Below are 26,765 nucleotides of genomic sequence, written 5' to 3'. Positions count from 1 at the left end.
TGTAAATCAGTTCAAAATCTCGAACTAAGATTTATGGAGGATACTCAGGTAACTATTTCAAGACTAAGCCAAGGAACTGTGTATGCAACTTTGTGAGAACTCCCTAGTGTTCTGGCCACCTCCTGTGATGGTTCATTTCATCTTCCCCTATTTTTCTTTTTTTGTGGAAAGATATATTTTCCATGTCCATCTTAATTGCTGTTCAGCACTGAGCTTATAAAACATTCTGCCAATGATGTGGCCTCATTACAGAAGTAAATTAAATGGTTCCTACTGCTGTTGCAGTATTTGTAAAATAATTTGAGTCTGAATTACTTTTGTGGTATAAGGACCCTATGTTCTTTTAATAGAGTACAACCAAAAGCAATAATGTCAAGAAAGCAAGCCTCATTTTTTTCTTGCAGAATATCTGTGAATGCATTACAACTCCTATAAAGAAGTTAAATGAACTGCATGATTCCCAAACCTTACAAGTATATACATTCTCTCTTAGACTTAGTCAACTCTTGCATGTTTTACTACGTGAAAGTTTCAGAATATGACACCTCACTGACTGTGATGCTGATATTTAGAACTGATCAGAACAGCAGATTGTCAGTATATGTTTACTTCTAGTGTTGTGATAGGAAGATTTCTGGATCCCACTGGTAAAACAAAAGATCCATATTCACCACGATTTTTGACCAATATTCTGTTTTGTATAGACAAAACCATACTGACATCATTACTACTTAAAAGTTATGCAGTCATCAAACATCAGATTTGGTTAATGACTAAAATTATCATACTGCATGCAATTTATTTTATCAGAAGACTCATCACATATAACTACATTAAAATGCAGTGAAATAACTGTCTGAAGATCACAGCTTTATAAACATCCTGTTAAATATGCAGTTTCTCTAGAATTACACAGTGCACCAATATATAACAATGTAATTATTTGGAAGAATAAACCTAAAGTGCAGTTTTACTCTGAAAAGTGGCCACATAAATGGGGTGCTTTCCTACTGGAAATATCTGCTCTGTTTATTCAGAAGCACACTTGTTGACGTGCATGCTGAAAATAACACTTTCCTGCTCTCTCTTCTTGTCAACCATCAAGAAAGACAACAGACGAAAGAATAACATAGATCTTATCCTTTCACATGCACCATCAATAATATAGTTTATCTTCAATGGCAGTTTGATGCTAAGGTGTGACATAGGGGCTTAATATGTCCTTCAATGCCTTTGTAACTGTTGATGATACATGAACCCAGCCTCATTATCAAAAGACTGTGTAAGCTTGCCTAAGCTCTAAGGGAAAAAATGGCACTGAGCACATTTGATGCAGAAATCACCAAGGAGAAAAAAAAAAAAAAAACTACTATCTGTGATGCTACTCTATGTCACAGAAGAGTTACAGATGACCTTCTAAGCTGTGCCTTGATTTTGTTACACTAAAGATTTCCTTGTACATTACCTGTAGATGGTGTGCCTTTGAAGAGGGGGAGTGAGAGAGTGGCTGTAGTGGAACTCAGCTGCCCACCCAAGTAAAACCACCACAGATGGCCACCTTTACACAGCTAGCAGAACAGAGATTCTAGTACATGGTACTTTTATAATATTGTGAGGCTCCAGGTTCGTATATGTGATCCTAGCTCCACTGCAGGTTACACGTTCTCCCATTAGAGTCTTTAATCTCCTGATGGGTTCTATATGAGCCCTGCACATTCTAGGGCAACCCGTGATGTTCTGTGTTTGGCTTCTGGCTTCCAGATTCACCCTAAGCTCTCAGTGAAGGCCACACCTCTGCATTCTTTTTTGGGAATCACCTGCCAGGGAATAAGGATGACAGGTTATCACAGTTATGATCCCAAAGCAAGTCCATGGTTCTAGTCTTGCCCACCACCACCTACATTCTGCACACCAAGAACTTCATGTTCTGTTGGCTTTGTTGATCTGAAACGTGAACAGATTTGTCTTGAGAAGATAGTATGAAAAAGCTGTTGACCTGTTAGGTTGTGTCTTGGAAACCTTGACATTTTTATTAAGGCACATAATCCAAACCAAAAATGGGATGACAGCAAAGAAAGGGAGGTAGAATTATATTACCATGACATTCACAGTGCCTCTTTAGTTTATATTCACTTCATACAGACAATATGTTTTTAGATTCTAAACCAGATTTCCAGCAAAGAAAAACATTTCACTTATGAACAGTATTAGTGTCCTACTATTTCTTTTCAACTCCACTAACATAAAAACATATCTAGGTACATATATTTGGCTCAAAAGTAAAGGCTCATTTATTATTTGAAATAAAGGGACAACTGTCTGAGAATCTGCAGTGACACTATTATTAACTTCTTTCCATTAAATCAATGGCCATACACCAGTTTCTGAAGTAGGTCCATCCTCTTATGAGAAACATTGTTGAACTGAATCTACAGCTCTGGAAACATGAATGGAAAAGTAAAGCACAAGCCAATTTGGGGAGCAAACTGTGTGAGAGCAAGTAAACGGGCTTCATATTTGAAAGGCAGGCAACTAAAAGCATGATCTATCTAGCGCCATTTCAGCCAGGAGTAAGTTTTTCCCTTCCAGGGTACAGCTAAATCATTTCTTTAAGTTGCATCATATGTTAGCAACTTAAAAAGTAGTAGTAATTATAGGGATTTACTATCAGTAAGTGGTATGTTTTGAAATGAAATGGATTTATTACTTACAGCACTGTGAGTTATTAAAAACATTTGTGTTCCTATTTTATAAATAGCAGTCAGAGCAGTCTGAGTTAAAACAAATCAGAACATTTTCATTTATCTGTTCATCAATTTGTAATTCTCATATACTGCTGTGAATTCTTGTATTTAGTTCATGAACTGTGACAATATGCTTAAAAGTGAAAATCTTCTAACTGGATTTTTAAAAAAGATTGTGTGGGCCCAATTCTTAAGCAAACCAAACCTCAACAGCAACTACATGTCTACTAAAGCCACAGAATTTGCCTGCTATTTAATAAAAAAGTCACCAAAAACAAACAAGAAAATAAAAACTAAAAAAAAAAACAAACTGTACCGACTAGTACCTTTTCACAGCAGAAAGTAAATTTGCTGTATAGTGCCTGTTAGTTCTTGGAATCACTTGCGTATTTTTGTAAGGGAGCTAAGACAACCCCAGCATTCTTGTCTTCACTTTCTAGATTATATAGATTATTTTTTTCTATGTATGCCAGAACTACATCAGGCACTAGGTAACGTATGCTCTGGCCTCTCCGCAGTGCTCTCCTGATCCTGGTGGAGGAAATGTCATTTGTGATCCATTCTTCCACAAGGTGAATATTATTCTTATGTCTCCACAAAACATCAGATTCGTAGATGAATTTCTGAACGTTGCTTCCAGCCCTACTGATGCATACAAGGCCATGATTTTGCACAATTTCAGTGATGTCCTCCAACTTCCACAGGTTGGGGATCCCAAAGGATTCCAGCACGTCACTTCCACAAAGCAGTTTAATCTGTGGGGTACCTTAAAAAGAAAAATAAATGAGAAACTGGGCTTTGTTTAAGGCCACCAGATTTTAGCTAGCTTGATGGGGACATTTAGTACCTAGACCAACTCTTCCTATCTTGGTTAAGATGAGATTAAGATATATATATATACATATATATATATATACAGAGCACAGAGTTTACAATTAGTAGCCTTAACACAAGGTTTCTCTGACAAAAGGTTATGGAAGCCTTTTCATTCAAGAGGACCAAAAAATATACTCTAATATGCTTATTTAGCTTTGGGGTGAATCAATCAAAGGATCAAAGTAAAAGAAAATCTAGAGAGGATTTCAGAATAGCTAATTAGGAAGGGATACTGTAATGGTTTTAAAACTTTATGTGACACTCTGTAGAGTTACAGAAGAGGAGCTAGCTTTTGCATGGCAAGGGGTGAAGGGGATTGCATAAAAGGAAAGAAAAAAACAACCAAAACCCACCATTTATGCTTTGGAATCTAGATGAGTAACCTTTTTCACTAAAATCAGAAACAAAAAGTAGCATAAAAAAGGTTACTCATCAGCACAATTCCCTTGAAATAGCAACTATTGTTAAGCATTTAATTTGCAAATAGACTTAACTTTTTATATCTGGACTCTGAGTTTTCTTTTTAATAGGGTCGTGTCTATTTGGTTCCTGTTTCCTCTTCCGTCCTGGCTTTGTTAAAGGTAAAGCATTCTGCAGACTATTAGTGGGATCAGAAGACAAAAGCTTTTGATGATGGTACCTGCAAAACAGAGGTATTTAAGATATTTTAAAGATGCAAGAGAATATAGGGAAGAGTATTATCTACTAAATAACCTTTCACCACTTCCTCTTGTAGTGTCTTCACAGAAAACCCATCCAAGAACTGATCTGCTGGAAGGACTTCTGAGAGTTGGCTTATAAGATGGTAAAAGTGCAGAGATTTCAAAGCAACAACTACAAGGTTTGTTTCCTTGTTTTTTAAAGAAAAAGAAGAACCTCAGTTAAGTAGCAGTGACTGAAAGAGCAAAAAACATTAAAAAAAAAAAAAAGATATTACTTTAGATGATTCTCATGCTAGCCTTTAAATACACAAATTGGCAGCATAGCACAAACGAAATCAAATGAGAGAAGCTTGCATAGCTTATGCCCACCCTATTCTAGTCTCTTGTCTTTTCTTAGGAGTATCTTTTCAGCACAAAAAATAAATAGAGCCTAAGAAAAAATATATTGTCTTAGAAGCTGTTCTCAGGCACATTTCGTGTACGTTCATGACTAACATTGCAATCCTTCACTTACAATGTTTATACAAATAGTACTTTTGACTTCACTGAGTTTATTTATTCACATGATTTGGAGTTAGTCTAACTTGCAAGAGCTAACACCATTCCTTATTATTCTATAGGTTCTTAAAACTTTTAGGATTTTACAGAAGAATACCTTAAAACTTTTACTGTTTCGACCCACTCACTCTGGCTGCTTTCCCAGTCATCAACTTCCACCCAATCTGAGTTTTTGGTCGCTAATTTTGCCATAGTTACTCGGTGATCAGCACTGATCAGACCTTTCTTCTTATATGCGTCACTTACTGGTGAAATTATTCCTTTGATTACTTTGTATTTTCCTGTGGGGGAAAAAAAAAGCGTATCGCACAAGAACATGAAAAGTGGCTGAGCAGATGTTATTTCCACAGTATTGTATTTAAACTATTACACACTCATTGTTCACTGCAGTCTTTAAGAACATCAGTGACAGCTCTAATAACTAGCCCAGTGGAAAAGTACGGTATATTTTTGCCACTGTACAAGGAGGCACAATTAAATATTCAGTAAGAAATATTAGAAAGATATATCTCTATGACATCTGCTCATGCTTTTCTGATTTCAGACAGAAAAACTATAAAACCAGTGCTTTAGTTCATTAGAATTAGTAAAAGGCAGCAAATAAGTGAGACTGTATTTAGCCTAGAGGAGTCAGTAGGATACATACTCATACTAGCTTCAATACCTAATCAGTTTTCCAAAAATATCTATCACTGTCAAACAGGCATAAACAAAATATTCACCTTAACATTTAAGTGTCTGGATAGAGAGCTGTTTTGAATGATATAAATTACCATCCTACCTGTTTCATCAAAATAGTCTTTAGCCAGCTCAAATAGCCTGAGATGCATGTTGGTAATGGGATTAAAGGACCCACAGGCCAGCAGTACTAATTCAGTCTTCTTGTCGGGATCTTCCATAGCCATTCCTCACAGCTACAGAGCCAAGAGGAGAACGTTGGGCCTAGTTACTGTGAGAGAGATCAAAAATAATTATTTCTACTCATTTGTGCTGCCAATAAGCAGATGATTTCAAGGGCAAATTGATCACTGTATTTTCCCCCCATCAGCATTTGGCTTGTGATCATTCATGTGATACTGCATTATCCAGCTTTTAAGAGATTAAAAACACTCCCTCTAGTTCTTCCTTGTTATTCCTGAATAGAATGCAAGGAGGACAACATATGTAATAGATATGTGAACCTAACTTTGCCTTGTCCATGTGTTAGCTTGGCAGTTGTAATTCCCTCCTATATGCAAGAGAAGGAAGCACCTTTAGAAGTTAATTAAAAACGGACAGCTCATCAAAAGAGAAGCTAGTGTACTGCCCACTCGAAAGAAAAGCAGCTTGTGCAAAAAAACAAACAAACAAACAAAAATAAACAAAAAACAACCAAACAAAAAAATCAGGAGGAGAGATTAAGGTCTCCAATTCCAGGACAAACTTTATTAGAATGTCATAGTTGTTTGGTTTTGTGTTTTGTTTTTTTTTTCAGATGCCAATGCCAATCAAGTGCCGAGAGACACATTTGCAGGGAACTTCCTTATAAATAACTTCCTTACTTCTGGTGCTAAGAGTGGGTAATAGAATATCCTCTGAGAGTTCCCAGTGCTGCTGCTGTAACTTGCAGTGATTATTTTCAGCAAAATCTACATAATTAACATTATATTGAATTAAATTCTGGAAGAGAGGAGGGTTAACATTTCTTTGGGATTTATTTTACATGCTCCTAGTATGCAAGATAGTGCTATGGCCTAAACATGAAAACAACCAATCTACTTGGTTTTGTGGAAAGCAGGTACTGTGTATACCGGTGAAACTAATGATAGAAGAAAAATGAATTTAAAAAAGTTTAGTGAAAGCTGCAATTAAATACCAGATTTTTTTTTCCTTTTTAAAAATACAATTGCACTGTTCCAATTCTGCAACTTGAGTTTCAGAAAGATGTTTAAGAATTGGTGAAAACAAGTAAATTTCACCACTCATCATTTTCATTTCTGCTCCCACTGCATGGATTTTTGCTCCTCAGTGTTTCATGAGAACATTCTGGCTTGCCACGATGGTTTCTCCTAGGCTGGCCCTGAACAAGCAAATGAAAACTGGAATATATTATGGGCCATTCTGCTGCTTGTTACTGTTTGTGAGATGTCTGAGGCACTGGGGTTGAGCACTGAATGGTCTGCCATTATTTCTACAGCACAATCTGCCTGGAAAAATCCCACAAGGTCAGCCTCATGATCAGTCTTCTTTGCAAAGAAACAGCAATGCTCAGTGCTGCCACAGTGGTGATATATCTCATCACAGCTGAATCTTTTAACAGCTCCTACCTACTAACATCAAATAGCCCTTGAATAAAAGGAAATCTTGCAAGGCATCTTACGAGGTACATTTTGCAAGTTTTGGTACTTTTCTATGCTTTTGAGTTTCACAAACTTTTAAAATATTCTTTATTATTGCAGAGTAGTTCAGCATTCGAAGGGTTTGGTGTTACTTGGAATGCAGTCTTCACAGGGGCATCAGCTCGAAGAGTTACTATGGGAACAGGCAAGGAAAGGAGTTGGACTTGCCTTTGTAATGCATAAAGCCCCACTTGCTAAAGAAAGTGACTCATACTGCAAATTGGAAAAGGATTGATTTTCTGCTTAAAAAAAAAAAAATAAGGTAAGGGAAAAATTGAAGATTTTAAGATGAAAATGTATAGTGCCTTCTTGAGTTAGTCAAACGTCCTTTTTAATCCTTTTTTGCGCTCTTTAGAAACAGACAGGTATTGCAGCATAAAATCACCTTGCAGCACTGCATATCTGCACAGAAATTAAGAACATCACAGTTTGCCCGTACTCTCAGCCTCCTAATCTGCATTGACATCCTCTGTCTAGGACCATTTGCATAGAAAACAGCTACATGGCTGATGTGGAGAGCAGTGCAGATGACAGGAGGTATCACTGTGATTACTGACGCTAGTTTGTCATCCTTATACCCAGCAGAGTACCTACAGAGCTGGGACCTGCGTTGTACGAAATGACCTTCATACAGTTCTAACTCTTTGGTACAAGCTATGTGCAGTCAGTTAAGTGTGGTTTGTTTCACAACACTGCAAACAGCCACATCCGTTATTGCTCCCTGATATCAAGTACTACATAAAATGTTAGTAAAATCCCTCTGTAGAGGCTTAAAAAGAAAGAAGGTAAAGCTGTGCTCAGTTATTGCTTCTGTAAGCATAGGATGCCGTGGATCATTTTCACTTTTTCATAAGGAAAAAAAAGTGCAAGGTAATGTATATGACCCTTTACATGTATGTTTATATAAAGTCTCGGCATGCTTGTATGTGATTTCATGTAGCGTGCACCACTCGCAGCCCTGACACCCGACACGTATGTGCACAGACCCCACCGGGATGTGCCCACAGCAGATCCTGGCCCGGTCCCGCACCCCACGCTGTTCGCTTCCACGGGTGCGCAGGCAGCGCGGTGAGTCCGCCTCGGCCTACCACCTCCACACTTCCGAGGAAAACACCCATTTATCAAAAACAACCAAAAAAAAAAAAACAGAAAGATTCAGACCCATCACACCGCCAGCATACACAAGGAAGCTCCGCTACCAGCTGCCCCGCGCTGGGCCCGCCGCTGCCCGGCCCGTTCCAGCAGCCACCCCCACCCGGAGAGCCCGGCCTGCCCTGCCCGGCCCCCCCGGGTCCCTTCGATCCCTCCCCGGTCCCCTCGATCCCCCCGGCTCTTACCCGGGCCCTTCCCGCTCCCAGAGCCGCTGCGGGCGGCGCCATCTCCGTGGCCCCGGCGCTCCGGAAGCGGCCCCGCTGCGCCCCGCTCCCGGCCTGCCCCAGGTGAGGCGGCGGCGGGAGGGAACCGGGGGGGATCCCGGAGAGATCCTGGAGGATCCCGGAGGGGCTCGGATCCCTCTCCGCGCTCCCCTCCCTGCCTGCGGGCACCCCTGCGGTCTCCCCTCCCTGCCGGGCGCTGCCGGCCTTGCTTCTTTCCCCGTCTCCTCCCTCGGCCCTTCGCCGTTACCGCTTCGCCGTGGTACTCGGGAGGGTCGTGGAGCCTCCCCGGGTGCTTTCCAGAGCCCGGGGGGTGCCGGTGGCATCCGTGCGGGTGCTGGGGGCCGGCTGCTCGGTACCCGGGGAGCCGGCGTCTCGGCTGGGTGCAGCCTTCGGATCGGTGCGCTCAGGCCACTTGGCCTATTGAATATCCAAAAAGCAGGGATTTTCTCTAGAATGTTCTGTTTTTCTGCAGCTAATGGTTTCAAGTGGGGTGTTTGCGTGCTTCAGGCTCCTAAGTTTGGGTTTTTGGCTCTGAAGTTGTTTTGCAAGGGGCGGTTGTAGAGAAGGTGAAGAATAAAAATCGAGGAGTTGTAGGATGCGAGGAGACGGCCTCAAGTTGGTGCCAGAGGAGGATTAGGTGGGATATCAGCGAGAATTTCTTCACGGGAAGGGTGGTTGGGCATGGAAACAGGCTGCCCAGGGAGGCAGAGTCACCATCCCTGGAGGTATTGAGGTATTGAAGAGACATGGACTTAGGGACATGGTTTGCTGGTGGACTTGATGTTGATGGTTTGGTTTGATGACCTTAAGGGTCTTCTCCAACCTAAAGAATCCTATAAGAGCTTGCTGGTTTTTTATAGAGAGGCATAAAGTCACTTGGTAACTGACGCTGGGTTTTGGAGATGTTTCTATGTGATATGGCTGTTTGAGTTACTATCTTGGCATATGATTTCCTGCTACAAAAATCCTGTAGACCCAGCCTAATATTCCAGTATTTCTGCTGCTGGGATCTCAAAGTGCTTTTATTAGACATTCTGTCATCAATATATTGATCAATCGGATCACTTTAAAATGTGCTTTAAGGTGTTGATACATAACAGTAATGCGTTCTTTCTCCTAGGAGTGTTATGTAACAACTTTGGATTTTCTTATGAAAACTAAAAATGGCTTCAAGAGGAACAACAGAGACCACTAAACTAAAACAGAACTTGGAAGAGCAGTTGGATAGGTTAATGCAGCAGCTTCAAGATCTGGAGGAATGCAGGTAATAAAAGTAGATGCTTTCCTCTTAAATGGGAATATTTTTCTTAAGTGTTTGACAGAAGAGAACTGTACCTTTCAAAAGTCTTTTTTTTTTGTTTTGGCTTTGTGTTTTGAAGTGGCTTTATTTTTTAAAAATTACAATAGGATGTTAATATTAAGTAGTAAAAGTGATGTGAAAAAAACATTTTTTATTAAGGTCATTCTATCCTCCTGAGGAGAATGAGGGCAAAAATATTCATTACTATTTTCTTTGAAATTTTATATTTCAGTGGGACTTGTTAACTTGCGGTAGTTGTTCACAGAATTCTCAGTTTTCATACAAACTTTTTAAATATCAGTTATTTGCTTTTGCGTGCTTTTATTTTGCTTTGTCTTATAATTATAGATTTGGTTGTGGATATTTTTCCATAGTTTGTTTAACATCTTCATGTGATACTCCTGACTGTTTAGCTCTTTGTAGGCTAGTAAAGTTTGAGATAGAAAAACAAAAACTTGTATTTTCAAGAACAGTTCTGTGTGTCATTCTTTGAGTTTACCAAGGCTTAAGCAGCAGGATTAAGGGTTGACGTTTTTTGTTGTTTTTTTTGCCTGAATCACTTGATGGTTTTGGAGTGAGGAGGTGGGCTTTTCAGATAGTTTGATCCACCTTACTTTTAAGTAAGGCAATCTCACTGCATTTTGTTGTTGAGATCCCAAATAAATTTTTTAACGTTGCACCATGTGCTTAGTAGCTCGGAGCTGTCACTGCCTTTTTACGCAAATGAATTTGTACAAGCAACACAACTGCATGGACAGCTATGAAGAGGTACAAAAACAAGAAGCAAACTCATATTCATGAGCCAAATAACAGCTAAGAGGGCTAGAAGTGGAATAACGTTAAGTGCTGTGAATATTTTTATTGCTATTTGAGGATATGTGCTTCGTGATACGCCATGATGTAATATGGAAAAAAAGGACATCTCAGTTTTAATCCTGTGATTTAATACATCTTGTTGGCTCTTCTCTAGAGAGGAACTAGATGCAGATGAGTATGAAGAAACAAAGAAAGAAACTCTAGAACAGCTGAGTGAGATCAATGACTCACTGAAGAAGATTATGTCTGGAGATATGACTTTGGTGGATGAGCTCAGTGGCATGCAACTGGTAAAGATGATTCTTACTCAGATCTGTCTGACTGATGTGTTATTAAAAGTAGGTTGGATTCTGCCTGGACTCAGCAAAACAGGAAATAAATCTAAGTGGTCTGTTATAATATCTATACAGGGGCATGTGAAACCTGCATCTCTGCACTAAATGCTTTTATTATTTAATGCATGTGTATGTACTTGGTTAGGTCTCTTCATTTTAAAACAGGAGGGGGAAAAAAAGTATCAGTGATAACATTGTAGAAAAAAATGTGGGAAACTGCAGGGCCTGAATATTAGAAAATGTTACTAAATAATTTAAAAGGTGTGAGAGACAATCCAGGACAATATATGGTGAGAAACGAAGTTCTTGCCTATTTGTTAAGAAGGATAAGGATAGCATTTTATACGTTCTGGTTTGTATTTCAGAGAGTCATCCCAGTCCAAATGAAAAGACTAATGGTGACTGTAAATTCAAGTTCTTCTGGTGTATTGATCTTATTTTATGTTGACTAACAAACTTCTGATCCATTTTCTGTCTTTTCAAGTGTTTAATGAAAACATGATTTGTTCCTGACGAGCCCTATGTTTTGAGTTTTGTTTCCAGAGATATCATGGTTTGTCGAAAAATAACTGTGGTGAGATTTAATATAATAGCTCTGATATTCTGTAGAGTATTTTGAATAGCAACGGGAGATTGACCTCATCAATTACATTCTGCTTACTCTTAGAACTGTAATTGTCAGTGTGGGCATAAAAACTGCTTAAGATAGCACAGCACATTCACTTGTGTCCTGATGATATCAGGAAGATGTTGGAAATTTAATTAAGACCTGGACTCTAATTAAAAGTTGCACATCTTTTTCTCAGAATAATTGCACCAATTAGTGGATTTTTCAAGCCCTGCGTAAATGTTGGATATTTTTTTCATCTAAGTTCCATGGTTATGCAAACAAAGAAAAGCTCTCTTATCAAACGATGCAGAGGATACTAATGATGCTTTCCAGCCTTCATTAATCTTGTCATGCAGCTATAGTTTATGATTGCTATTAGTTCTGGTCATTCTTGTACTTTTCCTTGCAGGCAATACAAGCAGCCATCAGCCAAGCATTTAAAACTCCAGAAGTAATTAGATTGTTTGCAAAGAAACAACCAAGGCAATTGAGGACAAGGTTGGCAGAGGTGAAGGTTTCTGTTTTGCTTTAAGAACAGTTTATTTGAACTAGATTGATTTATATTTGTAATGATTGCAATGAGAGTACCAAGTGTGTTAGGAAGCTTGGTGGTAGCATCATGAGGAGATAAAGAAGTTATCTTTCAGAGTTTGTCCAATTTCAAATGTTTATTGTGGTAATGGGGACAACAATGTATATGATTTATTCTCTATCTTGCTATTTCAAAACAAAAATATGGTTAACAGAAAGTGAGCTGAGTATAATTGCAGATGGAAGATCTGAAGAGTTTGAATCTAGAATTGTGTTGAGGGGCTGGAGAGCGCACTCATGTTTCAGATCATGACTGAATTTGAGATTTAGATTAAGTGAAATGTGATTCCCTTGTGTATCAGTGATGTGTGAATCCATAATTTTGAATGAATTGCACATCAGGTGCAGAGTATCTGCACAATGTCAGAAAAAATGTGCAGCCATCTTTTGAAGTATAGGTAGGTCTGTCCCTTACTTCCATGGGTACCATGCTTACTGATGGTATGTTTAGGCTGTTGCAGTGGTCATGCTGTTTTATTGAGTGAAACTGCTGAGAGGTTTATATGTTTTGCTTTTTTTCTTTTGTTTCCAGATGGACAGAGACTTAATGGTTGGAAAGTTGGGACGAGACCTATACACGCAACAGAAAGTTGAAATCCTGACCGCCCTCAGAAAGCTTGGTGAGAAGGTAAAGCATTAGCATGAAAGCTAGCTGGTGAATAGACGTTTTATCTGTATACTGAAGACAAATCTTAAAAGAAGAAATAACTTTTTTATGAACAAATCATAAAATGTAGCTTGCTTTCATAGTAAATGTCTTGAAGCACTCGCTACTAAACATGCCAAATAGTATTGTACATTTATATAAGACTATAACGGTCTTTGTTGGGCCATAGGAGTGAATCACATAAAAGTTCCTACAAGATCATGATACGAAAACTGCAATACAAGTCTTTTACTAGCTAACTACCTCCTGTCCACCTAGCAAGAGCTGTCAGACTTTTGACACACATTGAGCTTTAACTCAGTTTTGTATTGTTGATAATATCTGTTCCTTGGTGTGAGATATACACATTTGATATGTAGATGTTAAACGTATTTGCCCAATAATCGCATCAGTGTGCAGAACAATCCTGCTTTTGTGTGTGTGTGGTGTGTTTTTTTACCGCTAGAGGGAGGAAGAGAAGTTATTTCTTCTTGTTGAAGGTGTATGAAGAAAATGAGTGTATCTCTGTAGTTAAACTTTCCTAGTAAATGAGGGAATGTGATGGCAAATACCAAGTGTGGTACTAAAGGGAGGTACGTTCCAGGTAGGTGATATTAGCAAGTGCTTTTCCTCAGAATATTGTTCGTGTTAGACTGTCAGAGGAAAAAAAGTGTTTTGGAAACATTTAATTAAGATTCACATCTAATTAAGATTATGAATGGAATCTGTGAAGTTACTCAAAGGTCCTGGCATGAGTTCCTTGGGTCACCACAGACAAGCCACTCTGTTATGCTTTGACAGTCTCTATCTTTTAAAATGATTGGTCACGTACTTCACAGAGGACTTCCCAGGATAGTGGTTTCTCATCTGTTCTGAACGTGACAAATGTTGGTAAATATTATGTGTTTGTCTGCACAGTACTGCAAAATGTTAGGTAGTTCGATGCTTGCTTACGAAATACAGCAAAGACAGGTAACTAGTAGTTTTTCCCTACATCTGACATGATTCTAAATGTTTGTACCTGATGTTCTATTGTAGCCTGTATTTTTAATTGTTAAATTGACACAAATGCTGTGGGTAGTTTGACACATTTAATTCTTCTTCGCTTTAATAAGGATGTATCTGAGGTACTCAAATGAGTGAATTTTAACTTAGATATCTGAACCTTTCAAATGTAGGTTATTGCTTCATTATTGTAAATATTTTATGGGCATCTGTCACCAAGGCATCAGAACACAAACATGAAAGCAAAATCTACATGTGTAAATGTCACCGATGGTTTACAGCACTTTAAAGGAAGAGACGGTTTTCTAGGTCACTGTTAATGTGGTCAAAGCTGGCTGTGGCTCTCTTTTGGCTTTCGTCAGTAAATGATAGGAGGTGAGCTGAGAGCTTAGCTCTTTACTGTATGGACCACATGACAGAAAAAAAAGGTAGTTCTCATCCTTTGCAGATGGTACAAAGATGCAGGGTGACCAATTCAACAAAAATTACCAGTGGAGGTCTTGAAACCTAGTGGCGCATACGCTGTCCTTTCTGGACTGACAGAGGGTATTGAGGAAGGTAATTCAGTGCAGGGCAGTAGCTTGCATTTTTACTTTGGCTTTTAGTATTAGATAAAACTGCAAATTGATAATCCCTGTAAGCTGTCACATTTCATGATGGAGATGATGGGAATACGGTGGGGATATGCATAGTTAAGGTATCAAGTTCAGTTATGGCCTTTTTTGGTTTAGCTGACACCTGATGAGGAGACCTTCTTGTCAGCAAATGCCGGTGCAGCCCTGAGCCAGTTTGAGAAAGTCTCCACTGACCTTGGTAAGTTTTCATTCGCATAAAATCCAATTTCTTTGCCTCTTCAAACAGCGATAACTAGAAATATGTATGATTCTCTAGAAAACAGAAAATAAAAGCAAAAGATTCATGCCATTAAATTCTGACATGCTTTTTTTGATTTTTATTAACAATGAAACTCTGATACACTGCCCATCAGGGAAAAGAAATGCAGCAAATAAATTCAGTGCCAAAAAGTCACAAAAAGGCAAGTGTTCCACATAATGCTGAAGCCTTGAATGCTCTGTCTCAAGCAGACATATTGCTCGTACAGTTAAACAATACTTTTTTGCATTAATGACTTCAGGAGAGCCTTTTCCTCTGCTCGATGCAGAGAACCCTGCAATTACTGGCACGCTGTCAAAATAGAGCTTTAAAGCACTCTTCTTGCCATGATTGTTGTAACTCTAATCATGTTGACAAGACCAAAAGTTCATTTATAATATGCATTAAATAAGCACGACACTTCATTCTATTTTTACTGTTAGAATTGGGATGAAAGAGCTTTGAATGGCAGGAATGTGCCAGACTAGGTCAGGGTACAGATGAACTAGTTCTGTGACTGAACTCCCAGTGCTCCTCTTTCTGAGTGCAGGCAAGGTGGGAACCCTGTTGTTCAAAAGGGTGCTTCATTAGCAGCTCTCTACATAGTTAGTTTTGGAGCTGTCCAAATCAGTATGTCTCTGTTTTTTCTTTTTATGAGCTCAAGTGTTCTACTTTTCAAAATGCAGGTTTGATTTCTTTTGATTTCAAATGTTTTGCTTGATTTATGTTGTATGTAAGGAAATTCTCTAAAATGCGATTTCTACTAATACTTACTGGAAATATTTTTTCCTTTCACAGGATCAGGAGACAAAGTTTTTGCTCTAGCAAGTTTTGAAGTAGAAAAGGCAAAACAATGAAGAGGTGTGTGAGGCTTGAGTCTCTCCAGTTGTCAGCAGCATTGGACTTCTGTCATTGTAATTGTTTTTTCTATTTTTAAGATGTTGCAAAAAAAAAGGGGGGGCGGGCAAAACCTATTGACAAACCCTAAATCTCCTGGGTTCTCAAACAGAAGACATGAAGTAAACAACCTTAAAGTGCACTTGGTAACATTGGTGTCTGTGTACCTCTCAGTAACATAAGTTCTGAGGCTAAACACTAAGTGGTACTCAAAAAACAAAACCTTGTTATTACTGTCTTTGAAAAGAATCGGCTATTTTCAACTTTTCTGAATGTGTATTTCTCTAACTATTAAAATACTTCTGTTTTTTTTTTTGCATGTGGTTGTACCAAGCAGATCTTTTTTCAGGAACAGTCCTAATGAGTGAGTTATGTTTTGGGTGATTATTTAAGTTGCTCTCAAGTTGTCTTAATTTCTGTCTGGGCTCCCTACTAAGTATTTTATACTAGGAGTGCATTGCATCTTTTAAAAACTGACATAGCTTATTTTAAGTACCATCTTTCTACAAACTGTTTGCAGAAGAACCAAAATGAGACTGTATACTAATCGTTGGCCCTTGTCTGCTTGTTTACTGTGTGCATGAATGAGTGTCATTGTGTCCCAGCCTTGATTGACAAACAATGGAAGTCCTGTAGAGAGACTTCTGGAGAAATTTAACCTTCTGTGTTGAAATGACAGGGCATTGCAAGGAAATGGCAATGAGAAGCCCTTTCTGTGACCTCTTATTTGAGCTCTTGGTGTAGAACTGCATGCTACCATTATTTCCCAGGATTTCTGAGATAGCATAGAATAACTTTAAAGTAGAAACAAATTTAAAAAAAAAAGGGGGGGGGGGGGGGGGAAGCTCTCTTAGATGACTGATGCAACTGTAGCTGTCTAATTATCAGGTGGTGGTGCTGTGCAGAGGTCAGTGCTTTCACAAGAAAGTTAGAATCCTGAATAGTTTCAGATTATAGGATGATTTTAAAATCAAAGGGAGCATTTGGCTGCAAGTGAATCGATGTGCCGTTAATATAATACTGGGGGGGGGCGGGGGCAGAGCACTGGGACAGGTTGCCCAGAGAGGTTGTGGAGTCTCCTTCTCTGGAGGTATTCAAAACCCACCTGGATGCCATCCTGCACAACGTCCTCTAGGTGATCCTGCTCAGCAGGGGGGTCGGACTAGATGATCTTCAGAGGCCCCTTCCAACCTCAACTGTTCTGGGATTTGGCACCTGTCAGAGAATGTGTAACTAGCCAGTTGCAGACAGACAGTTCCTGTTCCTATAAGATGTGGCAGGAATGTTTCAAGAGAGGAAAGCTACCACTTTGCTGCTTAAACTCTACACATGATGTGTGTTTTCTAAGTTAAATTAGTATTTTCTTAAACAAGAGCAAAGTACATAACTAAGTATCAAAGGCCATGACTCTTCATTCTAACTTGACAGAAAATAATATTAAAAAGAGGATAAACAGAGATCTATATCTGTATTGTAAAGGTGATAGGCTATTTTTTGACAGTGTGCCTATTTAATTTTTAAGCGTGTTTCTGAAATTGTGGCTCTTTATTCAGAGGTTTTGGCTGTCATGGTAAAAGCGACCTCCTAAAAACATGATCTTAAGTTTTGAGTTTCTGTGAATACATTAAGAACCTTGACAAGCTAAACGTTTTCCTGAGTTGTTGTTGAATTCAATTTATGTTGTTGTTGCTGATCTTCAAAATGTACTAACTCCTGTTGCAGTAACTTTGTTGCTAGCAAGAAAAGAATGGCAATAAGGCAGGAAATAATTACTAGGGGAAAAAGTATCTAGATTCCATCTTGTAGTGCTTTGGGTTATAAAAAATTAAGAAATTCAGGTACAGAAAGTAAGAATAATATCAAATTATTTTAGAATTGGTAATGGTTTAGAAACCAACTTTTAAACCCAAAAGTAGATTCAGTACCAGTTGTTGATGGCATGGCTGTTTTTGGCAACAGTGGAGCTGTCAGCATTGTTGCATTTGTCAGCAATGAAGGTGACTGTTTTGAGGAATCCTGTGCTTAATGTAGTGCAATGTCAGTGTTTTACCTGCAGTGTGTGTATTTTAGGCTTATAGCAAGACCTGAACTTCAATGAGAACTGCCATTGAACCGAGTGGAGTAAAAATAGTCTTAAATGTAAATAGTCCACTGTGATGTTAATGTCTGACACATAATAGTCACTTAGAGGATAGGTGGTTAACATAGATTACAAACAGAAAATTAACATGATCAGTTGTAATGTAGATTGCATTTATAGGGCATAACTGCACTGTAAATAAGCAAGTTTGTCTAATTGTAAACTAGGATCGGAGTAAACCAGATAATGTTTTTTCAGAATGATTTTGCTTCAGTAGTTAACCTTTTGAATTCTAGTCTTTTAGAAATTAAAGGCTATATAGTATAGACAGCATAATTCATTAATTTAACTAATGGATTTTCTTCTCATTTCTGTTTTTTGAGAAGCTTTTATTTAGATGGGGTCTTTTGTCTATTCTATCAGAACTATTTTCCTGTCTGGGACAGTATTATCTGCTCTGACAAAGGCTGACTGCAGCTTTATAGCTGAGAACAGCTTATTAAAGGCTTTATTAGACAGTCTGAAATTATTGAAAACAAAACAGTCCGTGGGGACTGTTGCTGCCTTCTTTTCCCTTCTGCTCATTACTGGTGCTAAGTAACTCTTCTCCCCCTCCCAAACTGCTCGCAGCATTAGTATGTAAATTAAATCTCACTCCAGCAGATCACAGTAAGTTTACTGTACAATAACTTGCAAATCTTTTTCCTTGCAGTTTTAGAGAGGTGCGTACGTTTCCGGGAGAAACTTTTTTATTGATTTGCAAATATTTTGAAATTTTTTTCAAATTTTCTGTACTGCAGGCAGTTGTAAAATTCCTATTAAAATGATTTCTGACTGAATATCTTCTTAGTGTTGTGCTCCTTCTGCTCTTGAAAAGATCTCTTGTGATTTAGATGGACAAGATGAGTCTAAGATTAATGATCAATATTACTGAAAGATTCTGTATGCCAGGCCAGACTTCCCTTCTCAAAAGCCACAACAAGACAGAAAGCATAGCTCTAACCCAGAGGCTGGATATTTCCTGCAGAATAACTTGACTACAAATTTAATTTACAAGGAATCTGTTGCCAATATGAACCTATTTATATGTTGGCCCTAGCAGACAGTTATTTAAGCTAACCTACACGAAGTGGTTAGATTAATTTTAGAGACATGGAAGATTAATTGGTGTGCTATGCTAAAGATTTTGCCAAATAATCCTGGGAATTACCTCCACCAGTATCTCTAATGTTTCTGCTGGGGCTGGAAAAAAAATGCCATAGTCCATTTGTCATAATAATCATTTGCTCAAATAAAAATCATTAACAAAAGAACAGATTCTACATGAATGTATAGCTTTGCAGTTTAATATACCAGCTTGTGATGTTTGAGTTCCATCCCTGGTTCACCATTAGAGTCAGGCAGATCACTTAGTCTCTGCGCTTTTTTTTTTCTCCCAGAATCTCACAGATTATGATACTTGAGTCTCAAGTGCTGTGAAGTTGTCATTGATCATGAATTGCTTTGAAGATTAAAAGTGCTTTGTTTTTTGTTTACTATTTTACTTCTGAAATACAAAATATGAAGTACAGTAGCTTTAAATGCATCAGCAAAGTTGCCCAGAGTTCTTTCTGGCCACATGTAAACTCCCTTATCTAATTGTTTTTCTCTATAGGGTGAATGTAGTGACTGTACTGAGCTGAAATAAGGGGTGTTAGAGAGAAAATTGAAGCTTCAGATGCTGTCTGTTTCTTCTGTTTTTTGTTGTCTTGTATTATTTCCCTTCTTTGATCTTGAACGGAAAAGTAGCAAGTTACTTTTGTATTAAAGGAAAAATACAAGATTTCTTAGGAAACCCCTTATTTATAATTTACCATGTTTATTTACCTGTTAAAATCAAGTTCATTTTGACAGAATTCTGTATTAATGACACTGTTTGTATTAGTGACACCCTATAGACCAAGGCATTTAAGGCTCATTTAAGGCTGTTTCATTAGTGGCTGAAAAGGTAGCCAAATTAAAATATAACCATTTATTTTTGTTTCCAGTGTGGCCTCTGTAAGGACAAATACAGTTTTTACGTTGTAAAGATCTGAAAGTCAGCCTGCAGGCATCTTTTATTTTCCCTATGTTCATCATTTTTATATCACCCTTACTGAGTTCTGGTAAGTCTTTTCTGGTAGGGAAGTAAACTCTTATATCAATTCTCTCTGGAGAATGGAAAATGTGACACCTTGCATTGCTGCAGGGTGGGTCTGTTTTGTTTGTTTGTTTGTTTTTTGACTTTATAGAGTTTTTACACCCGAGGGAGGGACAGTTAGTGGATTTGCTATTGCCCGAGATTTCTCTCCTGTGACTTTTAAACATCCAAGCTTCCACCTCAATCATACGGGAGCTGCTGATGTTCAGAGCACCTGAAGAGGCAGGCCTAAAGTATCTGACACTACGTGTCCAGGATAAATGAAGACATTTCGGAATAATAAGTCTCTGAAACAAGATCTTAAAAGACAAAAGGTTAGTGAATATATGTATTGCTGTATCATGCGCTGAAACGTCTACTGTAATTTAATACATTTTATTGTATTAATGATAGATTTAATAGCAGATTTCTTAATTAGAACTTGATTTTAAAGTTCTGACTGTGAGAAACAATCTGTAGCCAGTAACACAGGCTCAGGCATAGCACTTTTATAGCAATGGTGGGTGTCCTGCAAGCAGGAGCGCACAGCAAAAATATATCATAACTTTATCTTCCCTATTACCCAACACTTGATTCCTCACGTCTCCACATTGGCTGAGTACTACAGGTTCACAAACTACTCAACGCTTTTTACCACACCATATATGTGCAATTTTATATGACCAAATGTTACTTTCTCCTTTTTTTCTCTTCCCCTTCCTGTCTCATGACTATAGGGACTCATGATTTTTTTATTTTACTGGTATCAAACTACTCATCTTGTTTTTCTTATCTATCCTCCCTTTTTTTGGGACACTGGGACCTTCCCCTTTTCTGCTTAACATAGACCTCACTGTTCAATCACTTCTGAATATGTAAAGTCACTGGAATTTTCCACTGCAAAAACAAAACTTCACACAGGTCTACAAAAAGGCTTCCACTGTGAGCACTTTTTGATGGGAGATGTATGAATTGGCTATATATATGTTGCCTTAGGGTCGTAATTAGGGTTAGGGTTGTTAGGGTTTGGAGAGCAAGAAAGCGCAGAGTCCTGTTGTGTGGGGGGTTGCATAAAGGCTTCCCAGCGGAGTTCATGTCTACCCAAAGGCTTCCATTGGGAGCATTTTTTGATGGGAGAAATTAGTGACGTATGTGTTGGCTTAGGGTCATAATTATGGTTTGACTTACTGTTAGGATTAGGGTTAGTTTTAGTCTCTTGAGCATCCAGCATGTCCTTTGACACTACAAGTGGCTATTACAGCAGGGAATTGTCACCTCACTTGATAACATAACTGAGTAAGGTTGGTGGTGATAAACTGAGGTGGGTCAAAGCCTGATTTATACTCTATTGTTTTAAGAAAATAAATATAAAATTTCCTAAAGGTTTAGGAACCCTTCTAGTCTCTTGGTCCACAAAAGTCTTTCTAAATAAATCCAGGATGTTAAATTTTGCAGCGTATGATTGTACAATACTGTTGTGCTGTCACCCAGCTAAACTAGGATAGGAGAGCTATGCAGTACTTAGTTTTGAATGGAGTGGTGCCCATGATGCTATCAGGAAGAAAACTTACGCTATTGCAAGGGTGCAGACAATAGCCTAATTGTACGGTCCTACTGGCATAAGATGCTTTTGGAAATTTTCCTGAGACTCATATGCTGTGCTAATTAACAGTAATCCAACTGGAGGATCCCAGAGCGATGCTTCTGCATATTTTTTTTCAGCTTATGCTGGTGCTCTTATGTTCTTTTCTTAAATAATTAATAATCATTACTGCCTGCTGTGCTGTGGGTATATGCTAGTGATCTCAGATCTCAACATATTTGCACCGTTCCTGTTGCTGTCAACAGCTTGGTTTTGCTCTTTGCATAGGCTTTCATGTTAAGACCTTCATTAACTGGCAGTGGGGTATGGATTTCAGTGGCATCAGGCTTTGATGTCATTAAATAGCAAGCTGTTAAAGGAAGTGCCACCTATTTCATTACTGTGACTATTCTTATGCAATTAAGTTAAATAGCAAGTAGAAAACATGTGCCTGTTACTAAACAGCACTTAGCACACAAAGCCCTTTATCTTGCTGACCCCACAACGGCTATTACAGGTACGTGATATTACTGTTAGCCTCAGCGGGAAGCCACAACGTGGGTTAGTGACAGCAGGGGTGGATTCTGCCTTGATTTCTGTGCTTGCTGTGCTTTTACACAGCTTTGGTCTGCAGTAAGGATGGGCTGCGCCCTGAGATTGGGATGATTTGGAGAGTCACAGTAATGAGTGTTTGGGCGGGTGAGTGGATGTTTGCTCTGGATGGAGGTTGTTGGGAGATACCAGTTGGTGGATTAGCTGGAGTGCGTGGCTTCTCACAGCACTTACTGACCTTTTGTAGCACCGTAGAACATCCCGAGCTGGAAGGGACCCACAGCGACCATCGCGTCCAACTCCTGCTTTGCAGAATTTGACGTTCGTAGCATACTTTTACAGAAAAGTGGCCGTTTGCCTGCATTAACCTCCCGGGGATTTATTTACTGGGGCACTCCCGCACTTCTCCTGGGCAGCCCAGCGGCGAGCTCCTGTCGCACCACCAAGAGCAGATAAGCCGCGCCCCCACCCTGAGACCACGCCCCATTTCCCCGAAGCCCCGCCCATCTCCCAACACACCACACCCAAATCCATATGAAGCCCCGCCCCCACCCACCGTAACCACGCCCCCTTCCGCCGAGGCCCCGCCCCCTGGCGCCCCGCCCCGCCCCTTCCTGCGGGCCGGCTCTCGGGTGGTGCCTGCGGCGCCGCCGCTGCCCTGGGCTGGGGGCCGCGGCCGGTCCCTCCCCCGGAGCCGCCCAGGCGCCTCCCTCGCCGCCTCCGTCCCCGCCTCCCTTCCCGGGGCCGCCGCGGTGAGTCACGACGGGAGGAGGACGAGGAGGAGGAGGCGGCCGCACGGCTCCGCTCCGCTCCGTTCTCGCCTCGCTGCCTCCCGCAGGAGCACCGGGGCCGGTCCGGCCCCGCCCGCAGGTGAGCGCGGCCGCCCTTTGTGCGCGGCGCCCGGCCGGGAACAAAGGCGGCGGGGCGGGCAGGGAGGCGCCCCGCGGCCCCGGGCCTCCCGCAGTGCCCGGTGCGGGGCCGCAGCCCCGGGCCTCCGCCTCCTTTTCCTCCTCCGGCTCGCCCTTCCCTTCCTCTCCTTCCTCCTCCTCCTCCTCCTCCTGCTCCTGATCCCGCCGGGGGCTCGGCCACCTGCGGAGGCAGCGGCCGCCAGGCCCGGTGCAGGTACGGGAGGTGCCCGCTTCGCCTCCTGGCATCACCGCTGGGAGACCGGCTTCGTGGTCCCGAAGCCCCGAAATGGCCGCGTTTTGGGCTGCCGGCCCGGGGTCCCCTCCCCTCGTCCCGGTGCTCCAGGTGTGCCGGGGCAGGTGGCACGCCCGTGGGCCGTACGGTAGCAGGCGGCCGCCCTTTGCTTCCCAAAGGCTGCGGTGTCCGAGCTGGGTTAAAGCGCAGGTAACCTCCGTGCTAACACCTCACCTTGCTCGGGGTTTAATTCATTAGACGCCTTCGCTTGTTAGACATCTTCTGGAGCATCTGAAGCAGCGCTCCGTAACTTTCTGCTTGGTGTAAAAATGGACAGCATCCGCAGGCTCGCTGTAGTTTTGTCTCTCTCAGATCCACGAGCAGCTTTGCTTCTAAATCAGAATACAAATCGTGCTCTCGAAGCAGCTGGGAGGTGATGGTAGCTTCTGCTCAACGTCCAGATGCGCTGCATCAGCGTGCGTTTGACTTGCAGACTTGCGTTTGCTTTCTTTCTCCCTCAAGAAGGGGATGTTTTGGTCTGTTGTATATCATCTTTTATTTGACCGTTCCTCATCCTGGTACGTTTAGCAAAGTAAGCTTTGATGCTCTGTGGGATGAGAGCAAGACATTCTGCAGATGTGATGGTTAAAAAAGAAAAAAAAAAAAAAACACAACACACTAACAAACCAGACACTGGAGGCAACTTAGGTTTGCTTATTTAGTTTTCTGACCAGACTTGCCTCTGGTATGGCGATAGCCATCTCCCTTGAGAATTTTGGGAACATCACTTTTCAATAAATTAACAACATCCAAATTTTCTGTTTAGTTCTCGTTGGTCACTGAACTTGTAAGCTGTCAACTTCTTTTGATGCTTCTGGACATCATGTGTGACGTGTGAAGTAGCCTTCTGAAAGAGAAACATCATGTAAATGGTGAAGAGTGAGGCTAAACTTTATACCTAAAGAAGTTTAGTTTAGAAGTAGAGGCCTTCAAAGTGAAGGGATGTACAGAAAGCTCGAGTATTAAGCTTTTGTAAATGCGGGCTTATTTTCTTATTCATCTAAAAGCTACTGTCTGCCTTGAAAAATGAATACAGATAGCAAATAGTGGCAGGTGTACTTCAGATACACTGGAGTTCCTTTGCTTTGGCACTAGCTGGGAAAGCATCATCTCTTCTGTCGTAATTCTTGCCCCTTGGTAGAAATTGGCATCTTCTTCAGTACAATTTAGAGTTGCTGCTAAGCTGATTTGCCTGCTCTCGTACTTTATGTGGTGCATGATAAGAGCGGAAATCTGCGCGGAAGCCTGTAGGATTAAGCAAATGAAAGAGCAAGGCCATTTTTAACAAGTTAACTGATAGTGGATTGGCTGAAGTGTTATTATGGCTTACCCAAAACTGCTTCAAAGCAGTATCTCTGGTTCAATTCATTTTCAACATTGCAGCAGAGATTAGGGAAAGTCTTATAGGACATAAAAGCTTTCTGTCGTCTTTGACAGCCAAATGGGAAGACTGAATTCCTCATCAGGAAAATCTTCCCATAGCCTGATAGTGTAATAAATTCATATCAGATATACCATGGTTGTTACTTGCTTGGATGCCTGTTTGCAGTTGTGTATAGGAGCTCTTATTTATTGCACAAGCACTGTAGGTGTGTGGGCCAAGAGGGTTTTTTTTTTCCTTGCAATACGAATTGAAGCCTCTGTCATCTTAACAAGAACTGGTTAATACTAATATATTTTCATAAATATATAACAAGAATGTTATATAGGGGAGTGCAAAAAGGAAGTTACGAATCCCAATTTTGTGGGCAGTCTGTAGTTCTATGAACTTCTTCCTTCTCTACCATCCTGGGTGTCTCAGTAAAGTTGCTTTGCAAGAGAAGAGAGGTTTCCAAAACAATTTGTTGTTCTCTAACGAACACAACCGAACTGAAACAAAATTTTGTAATTGCAAACGTTGACTGATACACATCTATTGCTAAAAATTAGTCTGCGGTTGCATACAAGCAAATAAACCTAACAACTGCATGTATTTGGTAAGGTGTGACTAACATTCATGATTGATGATTTACTTAGGAAACTACTTGTGTAAAGAAATCTATTAGTGTAATACGATTTTTTTTCTCTCCAGAATGTTTATCAATAACTAGTGTGTACACTTGTCATTTTTAGTAAATATTTCAGTTCGTAAGTTTGTTGTTAACTACAAAGCATCCTGAGCATCTGACCTAGTTTTAGGTGTCAAAAACGCACCAAAGTGGAGTGTGTATGGAGAAACAAGAGGCTTTTGGAAGCTGCTGTTGAATATGCATGGAGAAACTTCCAGTAGTTTTTTCAAAAAGAAAGGATTAGGCATCTTCAGAAATATTTCCATGCATGTGGATGCAAAGCTGCATTTCCTTTTATTGCAAGCTGTCATCAGATTGGATTTCCTGCTGAAATGCAGCAAAGGTAGTAGCAGCTGTCATAGCTATACAAGTGCCCTTGTGTACATAATGCTGAAGTGATTGGACCTGATGTTAGTGTTTCTAATTGTAAAAATTGTAATCCCAAGAAATATGCCAAATATTTACATTACGGGAGTTGCCCAAAGTGTATAGCAAGAGGGTGGTTATAGTTCAGTTTGCAGATAGTGAGAGTAAATGACTTTCTGCTAGGTTTCCAGATATTTTAACAGGGATGATGCAGCCAGTCAATCATGTTCTTTATTTAAACTATTACTGTTCAAAATGGTACTTCAGAAATGGTGTGGTTGGATATTCAGCCAAAAATAAATTTTCATTTGTAACAAACATGTCAAGAACAGCGAAGAAATCATAGCACATAACAGTTTTGATTGAGCCCTCTTTAAAAAGCAGTTAGTCCTGTATATTTTTCCAATAGATTAACTAAAATCCATCATACCTTGTAAGATTCTTTCTGAAGTTATGTCTGTAAATATTTTTTGTCTTCTGTGTTATGTGCAGTTTCTGCTTAGATGGTTTAATTCTTATTTATGATGCCTCTTTATAAATTTTAGTTTGAAATAACTCTTTGTATCACAGGTATTAGAGATTTTTTTAGTTTGAGTGTTCTGATTTGCTGCAAAATTAATGGTATTCATTAATTTAACTTCAAGAAAGCTCTTGCAAGTATACAAGTAGGCAAATAGTCCCAGAAGATGTTAATATTTTGATGCTGATGCACACAAAAATGTAAATTAGTATAATGAAAGCATTTTGTCACCCACTCCACACCCTAAGAAATGATGGTAGTCTAATGGTCTTGCTTGTAAGTACATGGGAGAAATAATAAATATATGTTTTAAATTTAATAAAAACTTTGTACCAACAAACCTGACTTCATTTAGAAAAAAGCAAAGCATTCTGTTACTGTTCATGATGATGTTGTAGCTCTAAGAACAGATGGGACTTACAGTTCTTTTTTCCTTTTAAAGAGCCATGGTCTGACCACGAGCTTTTTCAAAAGAAAAAAAAAAAAAAAGACCAGAATGAGTAAAACTACAGAAAGTTAATAGGTGAGAAGAAACCGAAGATCAGAAAAATAACTGAAAATCTTCAATTGATGATTGAAAAAGGAGAATACT

The 26,765-nt window shown here is 39.8% G+C and overlaps 3 protein-coding genes across 7 annotated transcripts in view; 2 read left to right on the top strand and 1 right to left on the bottom strand.

Moving 5' to 3' along the window:
- Positions 1–1,840: 1,840 nt before the first annotated feature.
- NMNAT1 (nicotinamide nucleotide adenylyltransferase 1) lies at positions 1,841–8,684 on the bottom strand. Its single transcript, XM_082776982.1, has 5 exons — positions 8,556–8,684; positions 5,622–5,789; positions 4,938–5,121; positions 4,115–4,260; positions 1,841–3,510 (listed from the first exon to the last, which is right to left on the bottom strand). The coding sequence occupies exons 2-5, from the start codon at positions 5,743–5,745 to the stop codon at positions 3,110–3,112; spliced, it is 855 nt and encodes a 284-aa protein (XP_082633108.1). The 5' UTR covers positions 5,746–5,789; positions 8,556–8,684; the 3' UTR covers positions 1,841–3,109.
- LZIC (leucine zipper and CTNNBIP1 domain containing) lies at positions 8,530–15,986 on the top strand. 4 transcript variants are annotated; one of them, XM_082776984.1, is made up of 7 exons: positions 8,530–8,657; positions 9,715–9,858; positions 10,865–11,000; positions 12,065–12,163; positions 12,779–12,874; positions 14,629–14,710; positions 15,569–15,986. In XM_082776984.1, the coding sequence occupies exons 2-7, from the start codon at positions 9,758–9,760 to the stop codon at positions 15,625–15,627; spliced, it is 573 nt and encodes a 190-aa protein (XP_082633110.1). In that variant the 5' UTR covers positions 8,530–8,657; positions 9,715–9,757; the 3' UTR covers positions 15,628–15,986. The 4 variants fall into 4 exon arrangements, with proteins under 4 accessions (XP_082633110.1, XP_082633112.1, XP_082633111.1 ...); XM_082776985.1 differs by lacking the exon at positions 8,530–8,657 and adding an exon at positions 8,679–8,991; XM_082776983.1 differs by lacking the exon at positions 8,530–8,657 and adding an exon at positions 8,679–9,231.
- A 6,681-nt stretch (positions 15,987–22,667) lies between these two features.
- The window catches only part of CTNNBIP1 (catenin beta interacting protein 1), a 34,026-nt gene continuing 29,928 nt past the window's right edge, over positions 22,668–26,765 (top strand). For both annotated transcript variants that reach the window (XM_082777133.1, XM_082777134.1), the window contains exon 1: positions 22,668–22,909. The gene's annotated coding sequence lies outside the window, so the exon portion shown is untranslated. The remainder of the gene's footprint in view (positions 22,910–26,765) is intronic.

Source organism: Aythya marila (assembly GCF_965140915.1).
Source record: "Aythya marila genome assembly, chromosome: 21".
NCBI classification, from domain to species: Eukaryota; Metazoa; Chordata; class Aves; order Anseriformes; family Anatidae; genus Aythya; species Aythya marila.
The sequence above is the reverse complement of the archived record's forward strand: the minus strand, read 5'-3'. Positions and strand labels throughout refer to the sequence as shown.